Source organism: Grammomys surdaster, unplaced genomic scaffold (assembly GCF_004785775.1).
Source record: "Grammomys surdaster isolate TR1022 unplaced genomic scaffold, NIH_TR_1.0 126176, whole genome shotgun sequence".
NCBI classification, from domain to species: Eukaryota; Metazoa; Chordata; class Mammalia; order Rodentia; family Muridae; genus Grammomys; species Grammomys surdaster.
The window spans coordinates 4,254,602-4,277,145 of NW_021620983.1; the positions used below are offsets into that span (position 1 = coordinate 4,254,602).

The following is a 22,544-nucleotide window of genomic DNA, read 5'->3' on the forward strand; positions in this document are numbered from 1 at the left end:
TGTGTGTGTGTGTCTGTGTGTGTCTGTGTGTGTGTGTCTGTGTGTATGTGTGTGTGTGTGCGTGTGTGTGTGCATCCATGTGTGTGTGCATGCATGCGTGTGTGTGTATGTGTGTGTGTATATGTGTGTGTGTGTATGTGTGTGTGCATGCGTGTGTGTGTATGTGTGTGTATATGTGTGTGTGTATGTGTGTGTGCATGCGTGTGTGTGTGTGTATGTGTGTGTGTAACTGTATAAGCAGATTGTATTGCACTGGTCTGGAAAGCTTAGTGGGCTCACTGTGTGCACATAGCCATCCTTTGAGAGGCTGTCAGACACAGTTAGATGAGTGGAAACACTTAGAAAATGAAATAAATTCTCCTTTAGAAAATAAGCCTGACACAGCAGACCACTTGCTGATGCTTCCAACTCCATCTGCCCCCATTCCCAGTGGACTGTGCAGATCCTGGTGACCCAACTTACTTCCCTCTCTCACCTTCAACACCTCAACCATGCTCCCCCTTTTGGCTCATCCTCACTCCTAAGTGTCAACTCCCAATACCTAGAATCATGTTCTACCTGGAACCCCAGTGACCACACCTGCCAGGATCCCCAAAGCATTCCCTACCTGGCCACCTACAGCTACCATACTCTCCCGAGACCCAGAGAGGACAAGATAAACCAGGAACAGAACACCCACTGGACAAAGACAAGACCAGATATCAGCACCTAGAATTACAATCACCTCGGACCCAGATTCCTGGATGCCAGCATTAAAACCACAGTGAGAGCCAGAACAATGTCTCCGCTAGAGCCCAGCAAGCCTACCACAGCAGGCCCTGAGCAAGGCAAGACAGGACTTCACAGTAGCATTTATGAATACAATAGAGGCCCTTAGAGGTGAGATGAATAAATTCATTGTTGAAATCTATGTAAACACAAAAAAACAGCGAAACGAAATGAAGGAAAGAGTTCAAGACATAAAAGTGGAAATAGAATCATTAAAGAAAACCCAAACTGAGGGAAAACTGGAAATGAAAAACTTAAGGAAATCAAACAAGAACCTCAGAAACAAGCCTGATTCATCAACAGAATACAGAGATGGAAGGGAAATCTCAGGCATTGAAGGAAAGATAGGAGAATGAATACCTTGGTCAAAGATGTGAAATATAAAAAGAAATCTATGCACAGAATATCTAGGAAATCTTTTCAACAAAATCATAAAAGAAAAAAATTTCTGACCGAAAGAAGGGCGTGCCTAATAAGGTACAAGAAGCCCACAGAGTACCAAGGAGACTGGGACAGAAAAGGAAGTACCCATGACATAGAATGATCAAAACACTAAACATACAGAGCAAAGAACAAATATTAAAAGCTGCACAAGGAAAAGACTAGTGAAAATACAAAAGTAAATATATTAAAATAACATGTGGCATTTTATAGAGACTCTAAAATCTAGAAGGGCCTGGGCAGATGTTCTACAAACTCTAAGAGACCATAAACACCAGCTCAGACTAAGATACCCAGAAACACTTTCAATTACAATAGGATAAAGAAAATATTCATGATAAAACCATATTTAAGAAGTATCCGTTTGCCGGGCAGTGGTGGGACATGTCTTTAATCCCAGCTTTTGGGAGGCAGAGGCAGGTGGATTTCTGAGTTTGAGGCCAGCCTGGTCTACAGAGTGAGTCCCAGGACAGCCAGGACTACACAGAAAAACTCTGTCTCGAAAAACAAAACAAAAAAAAAAAAAAAAAACCAAAAAAAAAAAAGAAGAAGAAGAAGAAGAATCTGTTTACAAATCCAGCCCTACAGAAAGTGCCAGAAGGAAATCTTCAACCTGAAGAGGTTAACCACACCCAAGAAAACACAAGGAATAAATAATCCCAGGCCATAAAATCAACAGAGGGGGGAAACCCACACTAGCATAATATAATAACAAGAATCAACAAATACTTGTTCATTGATAACTCTCAACATCAATGACCTCGATTCCTCAATGAAAAGACACAGACTAACGGATTAGACACAAAAACAGCATCTGTTCTTCTGCTGCGTCCAAGAAACACTCTGTAACATCAAAGATAAAACATCACCTCAGAGTAAAAGGATAGAAAAAGATATTCCAAGCAAATGTACCTAAGGTGCAAGGTAGTATTGCCATTTTAATATCTGACAAGATAGATTTCAAACCAAAACTGATCAGAAGAGATGGGGAAGGACGCCATACACTCATCAAAGGAAAAGTCTTCCCAGAGGACATTGCAGGTCTTACAGCAAACACAGGGGCACCCAAGTTTGCAACCTTAGCAGTACTACAGCTTAAAACATACATCAACCGTCACACAGTGAGAGCAGGTGACTTCAATATTCCATTCTCACGAAGAGATGAATCATCCAGATAAAAACTAAACGGAGAATTACTGGAGCTAACAGACATTGTAAACCAAATGGACCTACCAGACATGTACAGAACATTTTACCCAAACACAAAAGAATATAGCTTCTTCTCAGCAGGTCATAGAACTTCCTCCAAAACTGACCACATACTTGGACACAAAGCAAGCCTCAACAGATACATGAAAATTGAAATAACATCCTGCATCCTATCTGACACAAGGGTTAATGCTGGATTATCAACAACAGAAACAACTGAAAGTCAACAAAATCATGGTTTCTCAGTATCAATACTGAATAAAAAAAATTAGTCAAGACAGGAAAATTCGATTCTAGAATTGAGTAAAAATGAATACACACCATACACACACTCATGGGACACAGGGAAGGCCGTGCTAAGAGGCAAGCCCATAGTACTAAGTGTCTACATTAAAAAAAAAAAATGGAGAGATCTCATACTGGTAACTGAACATCACACCTGAAAGCTCTAGAACACAAAAAAGTAAGCACACCCTCAAAAAGTGGATGGCAGGGAATAAACGGAGGGCTGAAGCCAATAAAATAGAAACAGAGAGAACAATACAAAGAATTGATAAAACAAGGAATTGGTTCTTTGACAAAAGAATCAACAAGATTAACAACCTTTTATCAAAATTAACTAAAAGTTAGAGAGACAAAAACCAAGTTAACAAAATTAGAGAAGAAAATAGAGACATAATAAAAGACACCAAAAAAAGTACAGAGAATCATGAGGACATAGTTTTTAAAAACCTACACCAATTGCATAGGCACTAAGATTGACAATAAATGGAAAAGCTTTTGTATGACAAAGGACACTGTAATTCAGATAAAATGGTAGCCTACAAAATGGGGAAAGATTTTCACCAACTATACCCCCAGTGAAGATCTAATACACAAAATATACAAAGAACTAAAAAATCCTAGATATCAAGAAGACAAATAGCCCAATTAAAATGAGGTACAGATCTAAACAGAAAGTTCTTAAAAGAAGAATCTCAAATGGCTGAGAAACAAAGAAACATCTAACCTCCTTAGGCATCAGGGAAATGCCAATCACAACTGCATCTTACACCAGTCAGAATGGCCAAGATCAACAAAATCAAGAACAGCTCATGCCTGCCATTCCTGGTGGGAGTGCTAACATATAAGAGCCACTATGGAAATCAGTGTCAAAGTTCCTCGGGAAGCTGGGAAATTATCTACCTCAAGATCCAACTACACCACTCTTGAGCGTATACCCAAAGGATACTTCATCTTACCAAAACACACTTGCTCAACCGTGTTCACTGCCGCTCTATTCATAATAGCCAGAAACTGGAAACAACTTAGATATCCATCAACAGATGAATGGAAAAAAATAATATAAGGGAATATTGGTTAAATATAAATAAGATTAAAAAATGAAATTATAAAATTTTCAGGTACGTGGATGGAGCTACCAAAAAAAAAAAAAAATCATCCCGAGTTAGGTAACCAGACCCAGGAAGACAACTATGGTATGTATTCACTTCTATGTGGATGTTAGATGTCCACTCATTGATAAGCAAACTACAATCTGTATAACCACAGAGGTACAACTAAAGGACTATGGCCATGGTGTGCATCTCCCTAGGAAGGAGAAATAGAATATGTAGCTGGAGAGAAACAGGGCTGGGGACTGGACAGAAGGATCCACTGGGAAGGGGGAAGGGAGAGGGTGTGTGTGAGAGAGAAGAAACATGAGGAAAGACAGCTAAGGCTAAGAGCCATTGGGGAGGTGGGAGTCACAGGGAAACCAAACACAGTAGAAGCTTCCTAAAATATATTCATGGACGAAGAAAACCTAAGTGAAATTGCCAGGTCATGGGGGAGACAGGGTCCCCGGCTAGACACTCTCGCCATCAAACTAAGCTTCTAGACCTGTAAAGAGGTTACATCTTATTGAGTTGTTGTCCAAAGGGGTTCCATGAGTTGTTATATCCAACACTATTGGTTGATCTCCACACCAGCACAACTGTTTGAACTCTTTGAAGTTGAACTGGTGCCTGCCCAGAGCCTTCACACCTATGGACAAGTACTCATGGTACTTACTGGAACTTTGCACGCTACCAAAGGAGAAAGGTGAACACCAACCCAGCTACAAACCCTTCCATCTACAATGGTGAGCTGGCTGCACTGGTTCTGTAGGGGCCCAAAGTTTGTGAGAGTAATCAACCAATTGTAACCAACTTCAATAGTAACCAACCTATTGGATTTAAGGCCTGCTCTGTAAGATAGAACTCAACACTGTTTGGGTGGTCAAGAACCAGAGACTAAGTAGGCCAGGAACCTAGAGGAAAACAAGATACTACTGTTGTGTTAAAGGAACACGGCATTTAAATGACTGCTAGTGGTGTCCTGCTATGTTCATAGATCAGAGCCTGGCTCAGCCATAGTCAGAAGCTTCCTCTTGTAGCAGATGGGAAGAAATGCAGATGGACAATGCACAGAGAGTGATACACCTTGGAACACACAGCCATAAATGGGATATCTCCATCATTCCCCAGCCCGCCCCCAGGGTTTAGAAATTTCTAAAAAAGAGGTGGAAAGAGTGTAAGAGCCATAGAGGATGGGAGACACCCAGGAAACAAGGCCTTATAGACATAGCAGGACTGACACACGCACACGAACTCACATGAATGACATACACATGACACATACACATACATGACACACACATGAACTCATAGAGACTATGGGAGCATGTAAAGGTCTGCATCAGACAGGGTTCTGGTGCTGAGAGGGAAAGTGAACACAAGCCCCTATTCCTAACTCAGAAGCTATCTCCAGTTGAAAACCACTTGCAAATGAAAATCTTGTCTACTCTTGCCAGTGGGCCCCATACCTAGCAGTAAATGGCCAACACAAAGTCAATGGCACCTTTACAGGTTCTTTGTCTTATAATGTTGTGTCGGTGCTTTTTAGTTTATTTTTTTCTTTATACATCCGCTGCATGTATGTCATGGCTTCCTTTCTGTGTTTTTTGTGGGATTCCTATGTGAGTGAACACGTGTATCTCTGTGCCCATATGCGTTTCTTGTGCTTTTTCTTTGGCCTCTTCCTTCTGTTTGTTTTGTCCTGTTCTGACTCATTTTATCTTATTTTATTATTATTTCTTAGGTGTTTGTTTCCTATCAAGAGACAGAATGGGAGTGGATCTGGACAGAAGGGGACATGGGGAGGGACTGCAAGCAGCTGGGGAGGCAAAACCTTCATCAGAAAGTAGTTTATTAAAAAAAAAAACAAAAACCCTAATATGGGGCTGGAGAGATGGCTCAGTGGTTAAGAGCACTGACTGCTCTTCCAGAGGTCCTGAGTTCAATTCCCAGCAACCACATAATGGCTCACAGACGTCTGTAATGGGATCTGATGCCCTCTTCTGGTGTGTGTGAAGACAGCAACAGTGTCTTATACATAAATAAATCTTTTTTTTTTAAATATCTAACATCAATAAAAGAAAATAAGTCCAAAAAGACAGATGCTCTCCATAAAATGTGACAAATGCAGTAGCAGGCCCAGCTCGTTGTCAGGACAGGGAGATGTGCCCAGTTTTTCCAGCTCTCCTTCAGTGTGCCTCAGGGCCTTGGGCCTCCCACCTGTCCTAGCCAGGCATCCAGGAGCTGTTGCTATGACCTCCATCTACAACTCTTTCTCTCCCACTGGCGACCAGGACTTCCCCAAACCAAACAGATCATCTTTACTCTATTTCTGGCTTGATCACAGCAACATCTAAAATGATCTGCCTATCCCCCCTCCCCCAAGACTGGTGGTCCCTCGGCTTCCCCGTTACACCAGTCCCGAGTGTTGTGTGACAGGCCCCCTTCAACACAGTATTCTCTGCTTAGACCCCAGACGGTCCATCAAAGCTCTGTTATCCTTGAATGTGTCAGTATATGTGCACCTGCAATCCCAGCACCCGGGAGGCTGAAACAAACATCATGAGTTCTAGGCTAACCTGGGCTACATGATAAGATCCTACCAGAAAAAAATGAAAATAACAGCAAGAGTAGATGATAATAATATATTCTGTATTCTCAGTACTTCCAGCCTGCCTGCTAGTCCTCGAGAAATCTCACCCACACACTTACTTGTCTGAGGACAGGAATGTGTGTCTCCTCCTTGAGTGGACTTACTGCACTATAAAATCTTAACTGTGTCACACTGATTTTATTTTGTCTCAAATTCTACCATTCCTCTTCCCTCCCTCCCTCATCATTCTTACAGGGTCAGCTCTGAGCCTGCGCCTGCCTTCCTTCGCCTGTGTTCATCTTACAGGCTAAACTGTGGGCCTGGGCCTGCCTTTGCCTGTGTTCATCGGCATTTTACAGTACTTCACCAATGAGAGCTTGGGTTCCTCACCGTTTCCTGTCTCTGAACTATGACAACGGCACTGGAACTTGTTCCGACTCTCCATCACTGATTTTAGAATCCACTATCCTTAAGATGTCTCCAGGACTGCCTTGCTGTGAGATCAGAGGAATCTGCCTGCACCCAGAAGAGGCTCCAATGAAAAACTGAAGTTCCTGAATTTCCCTCTGCCATTGTTAATAAGAGGAAACAGAGACATCTATAGTGTACAGTAGACAACGTGGTATCTTAGGGACACCCCATACCAAAGGATAATTCCAAATAACAGACCCATCAGTCACCTCTGAAACTTTAACATTGTTATCAACTGTCCCACCCCCAAATCCTCAGGCTGTATCTTTCTTGAGTTTCCTGAACTGATCTTCGGTGCGTGGTACTACATGCAGCTTGCTATGACCATACTTATGTAGCCAGGGTGAAGCAAGAACAGTCTGTACTCACAGCCCCACTGTGACAGAGGGAGTCGTGCATAAGAAAAAGCCTCTGAGAACCGTGAAGCAAGTTACCCTTCAGTCACTCACGCAAGTGCCAATGGACTGTTTCACACACACATTCATACACACACTCTCACACACTCATACACACTCATACACACTCACACTCATACACACTCACATACTTACAGACTCATACTCTTTCACACACTCATACACACGTTCATGCACACTCACACGCACACACTCACACACACTCAAAGGACTAAAATGTAAGCAGGATCCTTGGAGAACCATTAGAGCCCAGCCTCCAGCCTCTCCTCAGCCATTCTCAGCAGCGGCAGTGGGTCTTCCATTGTAAACAGAGTTCACCTGCTTTCTGTGGGTCTTTGTGTTAACCTTACAGAGCCATGCCGCTCCCATGGCTCCTCCTCTGTGAACTTTTGGGTTCTGATCCCAGTCACTGGTCACTGGGATGTGTGCTTCTTCACCTGATCAGCACACACACATCACATGCATACACACAAACACTCGCAGGCCACCTCAGAGTCTTATGCTGATATCCTACACACGCACATACACACACACACATACATGCACACACAAACACACGCACACACACACACACACACTCACACATACACAAGCTCACACAAACAGGACTTCAGTCTTCTGCTGACATCCTACAGACACACACACATGCACACAGATTCTCACACACACTCGCATGACATGCACACACATATAGTCAGCCACACGCTCACACACACATGCCCACACACTCTCACACATGTACACACTCACACACACTCACACACATTCTCACACATGAACACACTCACATATAGCTGCTGTTTTGCTCAATCGTGTGCAACAATGCCCTTATCACCTTGTTTCTGGCTGATGTCTGACACATTAATTAATGAACGAATGCGTGCATGACAGCACGGAGTAAGGCCGTCCATACTCGGGCTCAGCGTGGGCCGTATAATTAATTCTAGTAAGTCAGATTTTACTCCTAATGTCTTGAACAAGTAAGATGAGACTTCTAAAGGGTGTGACGTAAATTCAAAGGGACATTTGGATCTGCATGGCTGGTCACTGTTTCCTCACCTGCTGGGATGCAGCCTTGGCCACACTCACACTCACTGAATCTCTACAAGCTGCGTTCTCTGGAGCTGGGCTGGAACCTGTAAGAAGAGGAAACACGGGGAAAGGCTGGGGAGCGGCACCAATCAAAAGAGGAAGAGCAGCAGGGTGGTGACCGTGGGTAGACCACTGAACAACAGAGGCTGACATGTGACTGCAGTCAGAGGCCCTGCAGTCTGCCAGTGCATAAACGGAGGAGCCCCGCCCCCACCCCGCCCCACCCTGCCCCCACCCCGCCCTACCCCGGCCCCCAGGCCGTCGCAGGAGCTGAGCTCCAGAAAGTTCCCCAGTCTGTAGCGGGCCTTTTCAAACTGAGGGAGGACTGGTGTTTCTTTAAGCCTTTCTGGGGCTAATGCTGGCTTTTTTCTAATGCCAGAAGCCACGTGGAGGAAGGAGAAAGAGTTAGAAGTTAGCCTTCATACAGCTTGTCAAGTCGTTTTGTAAATAGTGTTTGCTGAGCTGATAATGATGACATTCTGATAAAGGTGGCATTCTGTCAAAGCGTGGATGCTTCAAGAACGAGAAGCTGGGCAAAGGGACCCTTTGGGGACACTGTCATGCTTGGGAATTTCTGTTCATTTTTGCACACCGTACACAGAATGCTGGGAGCACACTGCCTAGCATGTAGTACTTTTCAAGAAGCAATCAGCCTACAGTGTTATAAAAGAGTATAACAAATAATAACAAGGGCTGGAGAGATGGTTCAGTGGTTAAGAGCACTGGCTACTCTCCCAGAGGTCCTGAGTTCAATTACCAGCAAGCACATGTTGGCTCACAATCATCTGTAACAGGATCCGATGCCCTCTTCTGGTGTGTCTGAAGACAGTGGACTCACATATATACAATAATTTTTTTTAAAGGAAAGAATAACAAAATAGATATCAAGTTTTTTGAAAAATACTATTTTTCCCCATGGAAATTTTCCCTCCAATTTTAGACCCGGGACTGACAAGGTTCAGGAGTCAAAAGGCATAGGGTTTAGTGAGGTGTGGTGGCACAGGCCTTTAACCTGCCATTTGAGGGCAGAGGCCAGCAGTTCTTTATAAGTTTGAAGCTAGCCTGGTCTACATAGTGAGTTCCAAGCCAGCCAGCATCTCAAAATATGTCAGCCATAGTGATGTCTCACTGGAGATGGCCATAGAGAAGTCTTTGTCTTCGGGGCCATATGGATCTGCTGTGTGGCTGATTCTCTGGATTCCTAGTGGACCAGGGCTAACAGTTCCATCATTCTGACCTGATATTCTCATCTATATTCTACGCACGTGTTCTCTTTCCCAAGCCACCTGCTGATCAGACCTGACCAAATCCAGTCAGTTTCTGTCAGATGGCAATAGTTAAGGCCTATTGTAATATATTGTGTTTTTTTTTCTGTGTATAAAATTGAAAGAAAATGGCTCCTCACATGTCATAGTTGCCTCTTACACTTTTCTCCAGACACTATCGTCAATGTTTTGTATAAAATTTATTTTCTGAAAAGGAATACCCAGCAGTATCAAGCAAGCAAGGCCACCGGCTTCCCTAGTTTGTAGGCCCCACTTAGGGGCTTGCTTGCTCAGACGTTGCCCTGGAGCCCATCGGCACTGTACCTGGCATGGCAGAGGCCGCTCTTGCTTCCTCCTCCTTCTCACAGAGAGGTTTGCAGTCAAGGTCACCAGAAGCCATGTGCAAAGTGTCTGATCCAGAATCTGCCAACGGGAAAAGGCCGACAGCAGGGGAGCTATGCAAAAGAAGCATTTGCCTGGGCACCTCTCATTTGCACACACCTTAGCCAGTGGCCAAATGCTGGGCCTGACTTGTAATAAGAACTCTAATTTCCTCTCTCCCAGAGCTACTCACCACTGGACGTCACGGTACTCTCTGAGGGTGAAGTGTGTTCAGACGATGGCTGTGTGAGATACTCCCTGACAGAAGGACACAAGAAATATCTTCAACACACTCGACAAATAACTCCCTTAAAACCCAACTGAAAACACATCCAATTCATAAGCGTAGCAGACCTGAACTGTGATGGGCTCTCCAAGTACAAGTGGCCAGCACCATTCTCCTGCAGGGAACAAGGAGACTCATGACCAGGGATCCGACAGTGACCATCCCAGAAAGGTAGCTTTATGAAAGTATTTCCAACAGTGTTAAATGAGCCACTATTTACTCTGCTCTGGCAGAGGTTTTGAGAATGGAACCTTTTAGGGAATCCTAAACACAATCTTCCTCACAGCTGTTCTCACAAAGAATAGACTTTAAAGAAAACAATGTATCTGTGGGCAAAATAAATTCTAAACTCAAAGATCAAAGAGTTTATTTCACACAGAGACATGTTCTCTGGAATATAATGTTTCTGTTTATGAGATTGTTACTCAGTGTAACAATTGTAACTTTGGACCAATTGTTACTCACGTAGAACTATGGACCCAAAATGACTTAGGTTCCCTGGGGGATAAATCATACAGTTAAGACTTACTGGGAGTACATCCACATCAGCACCCATGACTCCATTCAAAGGGGATGCTGCTGAATTGCTGGAGACAAGTTTTGCAAAGTTTCATTTGAACCCTTAAATTTATAGTAAAGGTTATCAGTTAGAGAGGAACTGGTGTGCGGGCCCCACGATTTGTGCACATGCTTAATCACTCTCTTTCAAAACACAAAGGCGGGTATCGGCGTGGTGCTTCCTTAAACTGTGGGTTCTTCCTGTGAGCTTCGTCTGGTCACTATGTGTTTAGGAAGGGAAGTTGAATTCAAAACTGCTCTTATGCCAGCATATCTGAAGCCCATGTAGACGATGTGAAGTGAGAACATTCATAACTACACACAGATGTGCATAAACTTCAAGATCAAGCGGACAGGTAGTTGTTAAAGGCCGCAGCCAGCGGCAGCTTTCTACAGAAGGATGCCGCTTTCAGAAAACATTGACAGAGTCACAGAGAGCTGCAGTTTAGTGAGGGCTTGGTGTCGTGTATGTGTGTGTGCGTGTGTGTTGTTTGTTACTGTCATTGTCTTATCTCATTTGGATTTGGGCAGTTCTGAAAAACGGAGAGCCTTGGTCTCTGTCGATGAGCTATTCCTGGTCCGGCAGCCTATGTCTATTTAGTTTGTTAAAATCTACAAATACCAGCTGCCACTGAGGACCCAGCAGCTGAAGGAGCTTGACGCCATGTCTGATGACCTGAGTTCAATCCCCGGAAACCAGTAACAAGGTGGAAAGAGGGAGGGGACTCCTGCAAATAGCTTCTGCCTTCCGCATGTCCACTATATACAACACACACCGTCTTAGCTCCTTGAAATGTATACAGAGGGGTTTTGTTGGGGGTGGGGGTTATATATGAAGTTAAGGCCAGAGGAGAAAGTCTACCAAGAGCCCGAGAAACAGACAGCCAGGTCTTCTGAACCAAACTGAACTAAACACAGTGTCCTCTCCATTGCAGACTGCCTTTGAGCGGGCATTAGTTTGGGCTCTTGGGAAAGGGAGCCTTCTCAACTATTTAGACGTATAAAGATCTGAATGTAAGCATGGGCTGGAGAGAGGGCTCTACTGTTAAGAGAGCTTGCAGCTTTTGCCAAGGACCCGAGTTTGGTTCTCAGCACCCATATGTCAGCTTAGTATCACCTGTACACTATCTCCAGGGGATCTGACACCCCCTTTTCTAGCCTCTGCAAGCACCTGCATGTGCATGTGCATCGATTCACATGGACACATGGACATAAAATAAATTAAATATTAATTTTTCATGTGTTCTCCTCAAATACTAAAAAATAAAAAAGCTCAAACTTGAAAAATAAGGATCTGTGTCACTGCTTAAGCTTCTATTAAATTTCCTCACGATTCTTTTTTTTTCTCACGATTCTTATTTATGTTTTGTTTTTGCATTTTAAAACCTTTGGTTGATAGCTGTAGATATCTACACACACTGAGAGGTTTCACTTCATGCAGCCAGCTGGGGTTGCCATCAGTCACTGAAGAAGTGCTCTATATCACCTACAGGAAGTTAAATGGTACTGGCTCTATCTCTGTACCATTTAAATACATAGTGATTACAGTTTTACTTATTATATAATATATATATGAAAGAATCTATAAACTGGAGAAGTTTAAGTATTGTTCCCTTTCATTGGCTATCATATTTTTTAGAAATCAAGAATTGAGGGACCTATCATGACTGCCCTCTGAGAGACCCAACAAGCAGCTGAAAGAGTCAGATGCAGATATTTACACCCAACCAATGGACAGAAGCTGCTGACCCCTGTGGCTGAATTAAAAGAAGCTGAGGAAGAGAGTGGCCCTGTAGGAGGACCAATAGTCTCAATTAACCTGGACCCCTGAGATCTCTCAGACACTGGGCCACCAACCAGGCAGCATACACCAGCTGATATGAGGCCCTCAACACATATATAGCAGAGAATTGTCAAGTCTAGGCTCAGTCAGAGAAGATGCACCTAACCCTAAAGGAGACTGGAGGCCCCAGGGAGTGGGGAGGTCTGGTGGGGTGGGAACATCCTTGTGGAGATGAGGGGTGGGAGAGAGGAGATATAGGATGTGGGACAGTCAAAGGGTGGACTGGGAGGGGGATAAAATCTGGAGTGTAAAAAAAGATTAAACAAAATTTTAAAAATATTTTACATAATAAAAAAAATCAACATTTGATTTCTCTAGAAAACACTTACAATCCTTTTTGTTTGGTTGGTTGTTTGTTTGGTTGTTTTTTGTTTTTTTTCGAGACAGGGTTTCTCTGTGTAGCCCTGGCTGTCCTGGAACTCACTCTGTAGACCAGGCTAGCCTCGAACCCTCGAACTCAGAAATCCACCTGCCTCTACCTCCCAAGTGCTGGGATTAAAGGCGTACGCCACCACCGCCCGGCATCACTCACAATCCTTAACATAAGCCAGGTCAGCATTGATCAGCGGCAGTGATAGTGCCAGCCTACTGGCTGGCACCTTAATACTCACACTTGAACTTAGAAGAGTGTTCATGTTCCATTAAATAGGTTTCCAGAAGGGGCAGAAAAGGATCACAATTATTTTTGAAAACTTTCTATTTTAAAAGTCTAATTACCCCATTTAAAGCCAAAACACGACTGCAGGAAACACGTATGGTTCTCCCTCTCCTGTCACAGACGGGTAGCTTCTGTGGGGTGACCTGCATGCCTTAGTTACTTTAGTCAGCACAGTTGGAGGGGCCTCGTTTGCACAGTAGAAAGCTCCCACCTCATGATCTGATCCATGCTCACAAGTATTTTTGACAAATATCAGATGCTTATTGATTACACAAATGTACCGTGCGATCTGGGAGAAACCTCACAAACCGAGTGACCATTCGTTTCCCCACACCCTGGATCGTTCCCAGAGAAGCAGTCAGAGTTTACTCTTGACATTAATCTCTGTAAATCCCAACCGTCAGGGAACGACACGGCAGAACTCAATCCTAACCTGTCATAAGCATGGCCCAGCAATGTGTTTACCTGCCGTTGGACTTTTGTTCCTCAAATTCCACTTCAAATTTGAGGTTGTGGTGTTGGAGAGTTGGAGAGGCCTTCAAACTCTCTGTGTATGTGGAGTGGGCTAGGAGTAACTCAACCTGTTTAAACCTTTATCCCACGCTCATGCAAGCCCCACCATCACCAACCTTGTGACCTTGGAGAGACTGACAGAACAAGTCCCTTGAACATAGTTTAAAAGTAAAGAAAGCCAAGAAATAAAGTAAATTCACATGGGAGACTGACTTACTTGTGGCAGACTGGCTCACTCCATGAAGCAAACACCATAAAGAGGACAGCTTTCTCCTCTCAGGCAATCCATTCAAATAGAGACCTGATCCCATTTACATAAAAGCCCAGGCCCTAGCTCTTGCTCTTGTGAGCAAGAGTTAACACAGGGTGGGGTTGTCAAGGTATGAAACAAAGTGACAGTCTCCTATGGGCTGGGTCAGCAAACGCAGGTACACACACACACACATGCACAGACACACATACACACACACACACACACACAGCAACAGTATCTCAATGTGCACAAAGAAAACTAGGAAAAACAGTAGGAAAAGACAGGATTTTAGGGATTTGTTAGCCAGCGCTGCCTTCTAGGATGTTTGTTTTCAATAAAATGCTGCTTCAACTGCCGTCTTTGCAAATGGAAATGCTTCCTCTGATAAATAGGTGTCGCCAATATAATTTTACTACTGGCCCAAGTTTAGACAGCTAATGCTAGTCAAATTAACAAGGCAAAAAAAAAATGAAGCCAGAGTTTATACAGACCCGAAACTGGACTCTGCTCATTTATATGCTCTGGAGAGAGCAGTGTTCTACAGAACTGGGACAGAAACAGAGCTAAATTTCCTTATTTTTCCCCCCTTTTGATTTGTAACCAAAAGCACACCGCACCCTGGAACCTGCGGGCACACCCAGCACTAAGACGTTCACTTAGAATGTGTTATCAGTCAGTCTTGTAGTTGGTGATGTTATTTATTCTCCAGGGTTATTAATGCCGTGATTACACACAGCCTGAGAAGACAGGACAGACAATGCTCAGAAAATCCCACAAGACAGTATTCTATCCATCCCATCCTAAGCCCCGGTGACTCTGCTCTCCCAGTGATACTCTGTCTCATACAGAAACGAGTCAGGACATGAAGGAGAATTGAAGGGAGGAAAACCAATTATGGTCTCTTAAACTAAAACTGCAGATTTTCATCTCCAAGTCCTGTGCTCTTTGGGAAGTAGCCTTTGAGTTTATTGCCCTTAACCATCCTGACTCTGGGTCAAAGCCACAGATACTATTTGTGAGCATTTGATGTGAAGCCAGGTTGGGATTGGAGAGCTCGGAAGTTAAGAGCACTTGCTGCTCTTGCATAGAACCTGAGTTCAGTGTTCAGGTCCCAGAACTATGCTGGGTGTCACATAGCTGCTTGGAACTCAGATCCAGAGGATCTGACACTGGCTTCTGACTTCTGCCAATACCTACATGCATGGTGTGTTACACATGAGTACAGAGACAGAGAGATGAGAGACAGAGACAGACAGAGACAGACAGACATATATATATATATATATATATATATATATATATATATATATATATAGAGAGAGAGAGAGAGAGAGAGAGAGATCAATCTTGAGATTGGAAGAGACTGCTCAGTGGTTAACAGCACTGGCTGCTCTTGCAGAGGACCTGGGTTCGATTCCTAGGACCCACATGGTGGCTCACAGCTGCCTGTAATTCCAACCCCACAGAATCCAATGTTCTCTTTGGGCACTGCATATATGTATTACACAAACATACATGCAAGTATAGCAGCTATACACATAAAATAAAAATTGTTTTAAATCTTTACTACAACAGAAATTTTACATACACTGCCAAGTATCTTTGTAGGATCATGTCAGAGACTAGAGGAGGAAGAAGACATCAGTTTTATTCTGCCTTGTTTTGAAGCTCTTACACTGTAGACCAGGCTGGCCTCAGACTCAATCCTCTATTCCTGATGCTGTCTCCTGAGTGCTGCCTCATAGAACTCTCTAATTTGAGGGAGCAACAAGCATCTAACATGTATCGAGGTTTGCAAGGCGCTCAGAGAGCAGCTGCCTGTACTTTAGGCCAGTAGAGAAAGCAATGCCTGAGAAGCACGCAGGCTGAGGAAGAGCCATTGTCCCAGAGAGAGATCTCTGTGACTCGAGAGGACCCTGGGGAAATGAACGCATCTGTGGAGGGAACAGCAGTGCTGGACTCTGTGCTCCTGACGACTGTGCCCAGCACTGCTGGGGCATCCTCTGACAGCCCTGCAGTAGCTGTCTGTTACTGGCATAGCATAGGAAAAGGATTGGCAGAGGCTGAGGTGCGGACAGGTTTGTGGACAGTGTGGCCGGCAAGCAAGGCTGTCACAGATGTGTGCGCGTGCAGGGAAAGCAACCTCCACAAGCTCCAAAGCTCTGTGTCCACCTGGAGCCCACAGACAGATAGGGTCTAAAATGTCTGTGAGTTCGAGGGCCATCCTGGAGACGCTGGGAAGAGGCTCCATGAAAAGACAGGCCTCCCTGCTCATCAGCAGAGGAAGGTAGAATGCCATCGTTTTCCTTCCGTGTGGATCTATTTGGCTTGCTTCCAGGAGCCAGTAGGCAGGAACTTGGCTATATAGACGCATACATGCAGGTCCCTATGTCATATACATAAAGGAATGTGTTTGCATGTATATACATAGATAAGCAAAAAGCCTTGCAAAAGGACACCCCCCCCCTTTCACAGGGAACGCAAATTCAGACAGGTGCAGCCTGCACGTACAAGTTCCCAGAGCTGATACAGGCTCAGCCTTCATTCAGGCCTGCTCAGTTCCAAACCTTATTCCATCTGGCTAAATTAATAAACAAATCTTAAACAGATTTGAGAGAAGATGGCAGGTTAGCTCTCTGTAATTGTCATGTGGTTTCCAGCCAGCCTCCCTCTCTCTAGTTCCCCCACATTGCTGTGAAATACCAGGGAACACATTTCATCCAAAAGTCTTCAGGGAAACCTCTGTATGTCAATCCTGGGCCCCTAAGTGAGTTCTGTTCTGCTTTAGAACATCCCACAAGGACGCCCAGGTCTCTCCTTGACCCCCTCAGCCATTTGAAGACCCTCTCACAAACACTGGTGTTCAATTTTATCTTATAGATCTAGGATAATGAAAAAGTGAAGCTTCCTCTGTAGATGTGGGAAAACTAGGAAATAAATCCCCAGACTTTTGAACACAGTAGAGAAAGAGGGGAAATGAATCTTGAGACTTTAGGACCCAGGAGAGAGAGAGAGAGAGAGAGAGAGAGAGAGAGAGAGAGAGAGAGAGAGAGAGAGAGAGAATAAGAGGAAATAAATCCTGAGACTTTAGCTTTAGGAACACCGTTGGGAGAGAGACCAAGCTGAACCTTCCCTGTAACGATGGCGAACCTGACACTGGGGGGGGGTGACAAGGCTTCCAGTCTGCTCAGGTTGTTGGGGACACATGGATGAGTGACCAAAGGACCCTGCCTATGGGGCTAACAACCCCTAACCCTCAGAGGAGCTGAGAGGCACCAGACATAAAGGTTGACATGCTGATGAAATTTTCCAGGCAGCTAGGACCTGGGAAGCTTGTGGTAAGGTCAACATACCAACCTCCCTGTGGTATCTCCAACAGAGATCTGCGGATGGAACCTCCCACCTCCAAAGATCCCTGTTCTGCCCTATAGACAGGGAAACTCCGACCCCTGCACCTGCACACTCGGTCACCAATCCATGGAGAGCCTACTGGTTTTCATGTTCCGATTAAAGGACAAACTGCTTCTGTGTCCCCATCTAACCCTCTCCACCAAGCTTACCTCCTGATATAGGATCGAAAATAAGAATCTGGGGCCAGCAAGATAGCTCAGCAGGTAAAGGTTCTTGCTACCAAGCCTGAGAACTTGATGGCAGCCCCTGGGACCACACCGAGAAGGACAGAACTGACTCCGGCGAGCCGTGCTGGCTTCTACACACTTGTCATGACATGCAAGCCCACAGCTGTCCGCACACAGAGACAGATAAACAAGATCCGATGAATGAATTCAGTGTGATCAGAAAGGGAGAACATGGTTACTGGAGCCTTGAGTCTGGTGGTTTGGTGCATACTTAAAATCCCAGTACTCACGAGGCTGAGGCAGGAGGATCAAAGTCTTTAGATAGTGTAGGCTACACAATAAATTCCAGGCAGCATGAACTATGGGAGTCTTTTAAAAATTATCGAGGGCTGGAGAGATGGCTCAGCGGTTAAGAGCACTGACTGCTCTTCCAGAGGTCCTGAGTTGAATTCCCAGCAATCACATGGTGACTCACAACCATCTGGAATGGGATCTGATGCCCTCTTCTGGTGTGTCTGAAAATAGCAACATTGTATCCACATACATAAATTAAATAAATAAACCTTTAAAAAAATATATCTAGTTAGAACTAGCAAGATGGCTCAATGAATAAGAAGCTCACTGCCCAACCTTCTGACCTGAGTCTGATCCCTAGGACCCAGCTGGAAGGAGAAAACTGACTCCTGCAAATTGACCTCTGACCTGCACTTCTGGGCTGTGATACACGCAACCCGACCCTGGGCAAAATGTTTCAAAATCTAATTAATTTCAATTTTAAAGGAGTCACTGGGGTCTCTAAAGGGAGTGGGGAAAGTCCAGAAAGGAAGGCACTTCAGCCACAGACGGACTTTTCTAGAGAATGCCCGAGGTGACTCAGGAACCTGACCTTGAACCCCAGTCTTTAGAAGTCTCTACTCCAAGAAGTAGAGACTTGAGAGCACCAACATTTTGTTACCACAGAAAGGTTTTGTGAAGCAGCTGGTCTTTGAAACTGGCCTTGAGAACCAAACAGAATTTTGGCACATGGAGAGACGGCAGGGTTCCGGGGAATGCCCAGACAGGCGCACATGATTTATCGGGCCCTGTCTGGTTTGGCTGAGCTACAGAGATAACACAAGGCGATGCTGAGGAAGTAAAGGTAGAAACGCAGGTGTGGCTGGCAGCAGACAAGCTTGGGCAGGAGGTGAGCAGCTCTTCATAAGGAGTAGAGATGGACAGAGACCCGTGGCGTAAAGCCAGGGGTCAGGGAAAGGCCAGCATCGCTGTGAACTCTGGTGAACATGGATTACAGGTTCTGCCCATGTTTATCCTGGATTTATTCTAATCCCTGGTCTCATTATTCAAGAGAACACTAAGAGCTTACCATTAAATGCTCAGGGGTGGATGGCAAATGAAGGAGGGCTTTCTTTCGGGGATGTGTTCCGAGGACAAGGCAGGGCAGAGGTGGAGATGTCAACCTTAGGCTGTAGAGCATGTTTGGGGAACAGAAACCTGGGGTGACAATATGGAGAACTGGTAGTTTAGGCCACTGTACAGCTGGCAGACTAAGACAGCTCCCTGGAGTTGTAAGAAAGTGGCATGACCTTTGCAGGGGACCCAGATATTCTTCCAGCAGCATGCTAGAGATGTTTCTATTGTGACTTCGGGGCTTCTGCTTCCGAATGGATGTCAAGACCACAGACAAAACAACTCAGCCACAGACCCCACTGATCGAGCACCAGCTCCCATCTGACGCACAAAGTAGTCCGTCTCGTAGGCATCAGACCACCTTCATTACGACCGCAGTGAAGGAGGCATCTAAACTCAGTGTGCTAAGAGGGAATGTTGAAAGCCCAGGTCCTTTAAGATTACAGAAAGCTGCATTTGAACCCCGAGTTTGCTACTTACTAGTTGAGCCATCTTCGACAAATGGTTTAACTCCCTCAACTCCAGGTGCTTCCGCTGCCCAAGCAGAGGCCACACCCACTCTGGCAGGCAGAGAGGGGGCTTGTGGAAATGCTTTCCCCCACCGTGCCTGATGTCCAACGCATGCTGCCGCTTCCCTCTTTGTTTTGTGAAATTGGTGCCCGATAAAGAGGAAATTACTAACAACCAAACATCCTGTACGCGGCTAAGGCCAACTTCCTGTATTAGAACTTTAGAAGAAAGCTTTAGAAGAAGTAATAGCAAAGAACTCATGTCCCTTTTATTTCCTGTCCTTAGCGTCTCGGTAAGATGGGTACCAATGACTAGAAATCATACATGAGTAACTACATATAAAAACTGTACATAATTACGTGTCAGAAATTACAGATGTATAAAACCCCATGATGCTTAACAGGAAGAATGAGAACAACTGGTAACATAAGCAGAGAAAGGATAACTCGTTTTAAAGTGGGAGGCTGATCTCTCAGGATGCATATTTTCATTGAAAATAGATAATGGCCAACAGGCATATACAAAGATGACAGACATCACTATTCATAAGAGGCATGCAAATCCAAACCCACGAGGGTCTCACTTTGCATTTTCTGAGCTGGCTACAGTGAAGTGGTATTGGTGAGGAGGTAGAGAAATTAAAGTCCTCAGCTGCTGATAGTGGCAAAGTCAAACAGAATCGGCCATGGGGTCTGTTCTGCAGCTTGTCAAAGACACGAGCAAGCAGTGATCCCTCTCGTGGGTCTACACACAGAAGCATTTGCAAACAGTTTATATGGAAACCTATGCATCAATATTCACAGATGCATTGTTCCCAGAAGGCCAGGAACTACTTCAGTACCCATCAGCCAATAAAAGAACGGAAATGTCACCGCACAGCAGGGCGAGGACCCGAGAAGGACTACACTCACAAACCTAATGCCAGCCAGAAGCATCCAGGCCCCAGAGGCTAGAGAGGATTCATTCTGTTTATAGGAGACTTCCATGAGGAAAAGTCTTTAGAGAAAGCAGATTGCTAGTCACCTAGGAACAGGGTGTATAGGATGAGGCGGGGTATGTGATTGAGGTGTTCCAATGTCATGACCATTCTCAAATCTGTGACTACATCAGAAGAGTTGACTACTTGTTTGGTTCTGAGAGTTTTATAATGAATAGTCAGATCCTGAACACCAAGGAAGGAAGACAGAGAATGTCTGACTGGCTGGGGCGGTTCCCTGGGACCTGTGAAGTCTGTTAACGTCATTGTCATCTTTAGCAGTGGAGTACTAGTTCCTGCCTCTGGAGACGTGCACTCCTTGATAAAGAGTCAATGCCTGCAAGATCATCTAGCCCCGATCTCAGGTCCTAGAGAGTCATCGCCATCTGAGATTTATTACAGCCATTAGCAAATTTAAATATGAAAACAAGACACAGCACAAAGTTTAGGCCCACTCCACCCAACTCTTCCTTTACTCATTCAGTCCAAAACATATTTCTATTTTTATTTTAGATTTGTTTATGTGTGGGGGTCTTTCGCCTGCACGCATGTATGGGAACCACATGATGCAGTGCCCACGGAGGCCCTAAGAGTGTCTCAGTTTCCCTGGAACTGGAGTTAGGAGTGGTCTTAAGCCCTCACTCAGTGCTGGGAATTGAGACCAGGTCCTCTGTGAAAGCATTCAGTACTCTTAACCACTGAACCAACTTCCCAGCCCATAACCCAAATTTATACTATGCATGGAATAGAAAGCCTCTAAATTACTAAATTTTAACTTCCTGGCTTCAAAGTTAGAGATTTCTTATGTACGTGAGTCCTAGGATGCCCCATAGTATTTTTTATAAAGAAGGGGATGAAAGAGAAACAGCCCCTCAAAGGGGTCAGAACATGGTGGTCCTGAGAGTGAGACAGATCTCTGTCCATACTCACATCTGTACTCTGGTCTTCGTTCATTCTGGTACAGTCTAGAAGCTCTGGTCCTGAGATGGAGCCTTCTGTGGGGAGTGGACACCTGGTGGTAGAGGTAGAAAGAGTGGCTTTCTGCAAATATTAACAGGTGACTACCAGAGTTCCCAGTGCCCCTCCCCAGAGCAGCCAGTTTCTTATGAAGCAAGAAGAGAGCTCCTGTTTCCTCTAGAGAGAAGTTACTTAGGACAGAAAAGCCAGCCAGAAATGAAAATATGACATTTGCAATTCAAAGCCTGGTTTCCTCCACTCAGGAGCAGAAGGGACTCTGAGGGGGGGGAGGGGAAGGAGAAGGGGGGGGGGGGGGGGTGGGGGGGGGGGGGGGGGGTTAAGGGGGAGTGGGTTAGCTCTGCCAACTCTGCTGATCATCCTTAGTTTCTAAAAATCAGTCTTTTGATTTAAAGAGTAGGTGAGTACAAAGGTGTTGGGAGTCTGGACTATGTCCATGACTCACTGGAGTTGTCTTAGCAGTAAAGATGTAGAGTGATCCTCAGAGCTGTCTTGCAAAATTTAAAAGCAATGTCTGGACTCAAAACTGTGGATCCTCAGAAAGCTGGAGCAGCTCCATCAAAAAAAAAAATAGCAAAGAAGTAATAATGTTAATAAAATACAGCTCGTTAGCAGACACCCTTGGAGGAGGTGGATGGCTGTGACCTCATTTACTGGGACCCTCTTGTCACGTCCAAAGCCCCATCTTGTGCTTCCTGCTCTGGGGTGGGGGGCGCTTTCACACGGAATGTGGGCTGAGTTTCTGGCACATGAGACAGGAGTCAGTTCTAGCCTTGGAATTGGTGTGAGGCCGTCAAGACACAAGGCATCTGCAGCGGGAGGAATGAGAGAAGAGGTGAACTTCTGATTCACAGTGTCTTAAAGATTTAACTTTTCTCACCCGGGAGATCGGTTGTACCAAATCTGAAAAAGTAAAAACCAATCCGATTCTATTAACATTGTATCCTAAAACCCCTAGATACCCAGATACATGGA

At 44.8% G+C, this 22,544-nt stretch overlaps 1 protein-coding gene across 6 annotated transcripts in view; it reads right to left on the reverse strand.

Annotated features, from left to right (window-relative positions):
• Positions 1-22,544, reverse strand: part of Lrmp (lymphoid restricted membrane protein) — a 55,125-nt gene that overhangs the window by 18,944 nt on the left and 13,637 nt on the right. For 4 of the 6 annotated variants that reach the window (XM_028757497.1, XM_028757496.1, XM_028757495.1 and 1 more), the window contains 6 exons: positions 22,215-22,378; positions 21,525-21,606; positions 10,367-10,413; positions 10,206-10,270; positions 9,956-10,054; positions 8,334-8,410 (listed from right to left, as the gene is read on the reverse strand). In XM_028757497.1, the coding sequence (XP_028613330.1) occupies positions 8,334-8,410; positions 9,956-10,054; positions 10,206-10,270; positions 10,367-10,413; positions 21,525-21,606; positions 22,215-22,219 (375 nt within the window). In that variant the 5' untranslated portion in view covers positions 22,220-22,378. Of the gene's footprint in view, positions 1-8,333; positions 8,411-9,955; positions 10,055-10,205; positions 10,271-10,366; positions 10,414-19,588; positions 19,746-21,524; positions 21,607-22,014; positions 22,379-22,544 lie in introns of those variants that run through there. The other 2 variants (XM_028757499.1, XM_028757493.1) reach the window with 2 other exon arrangements.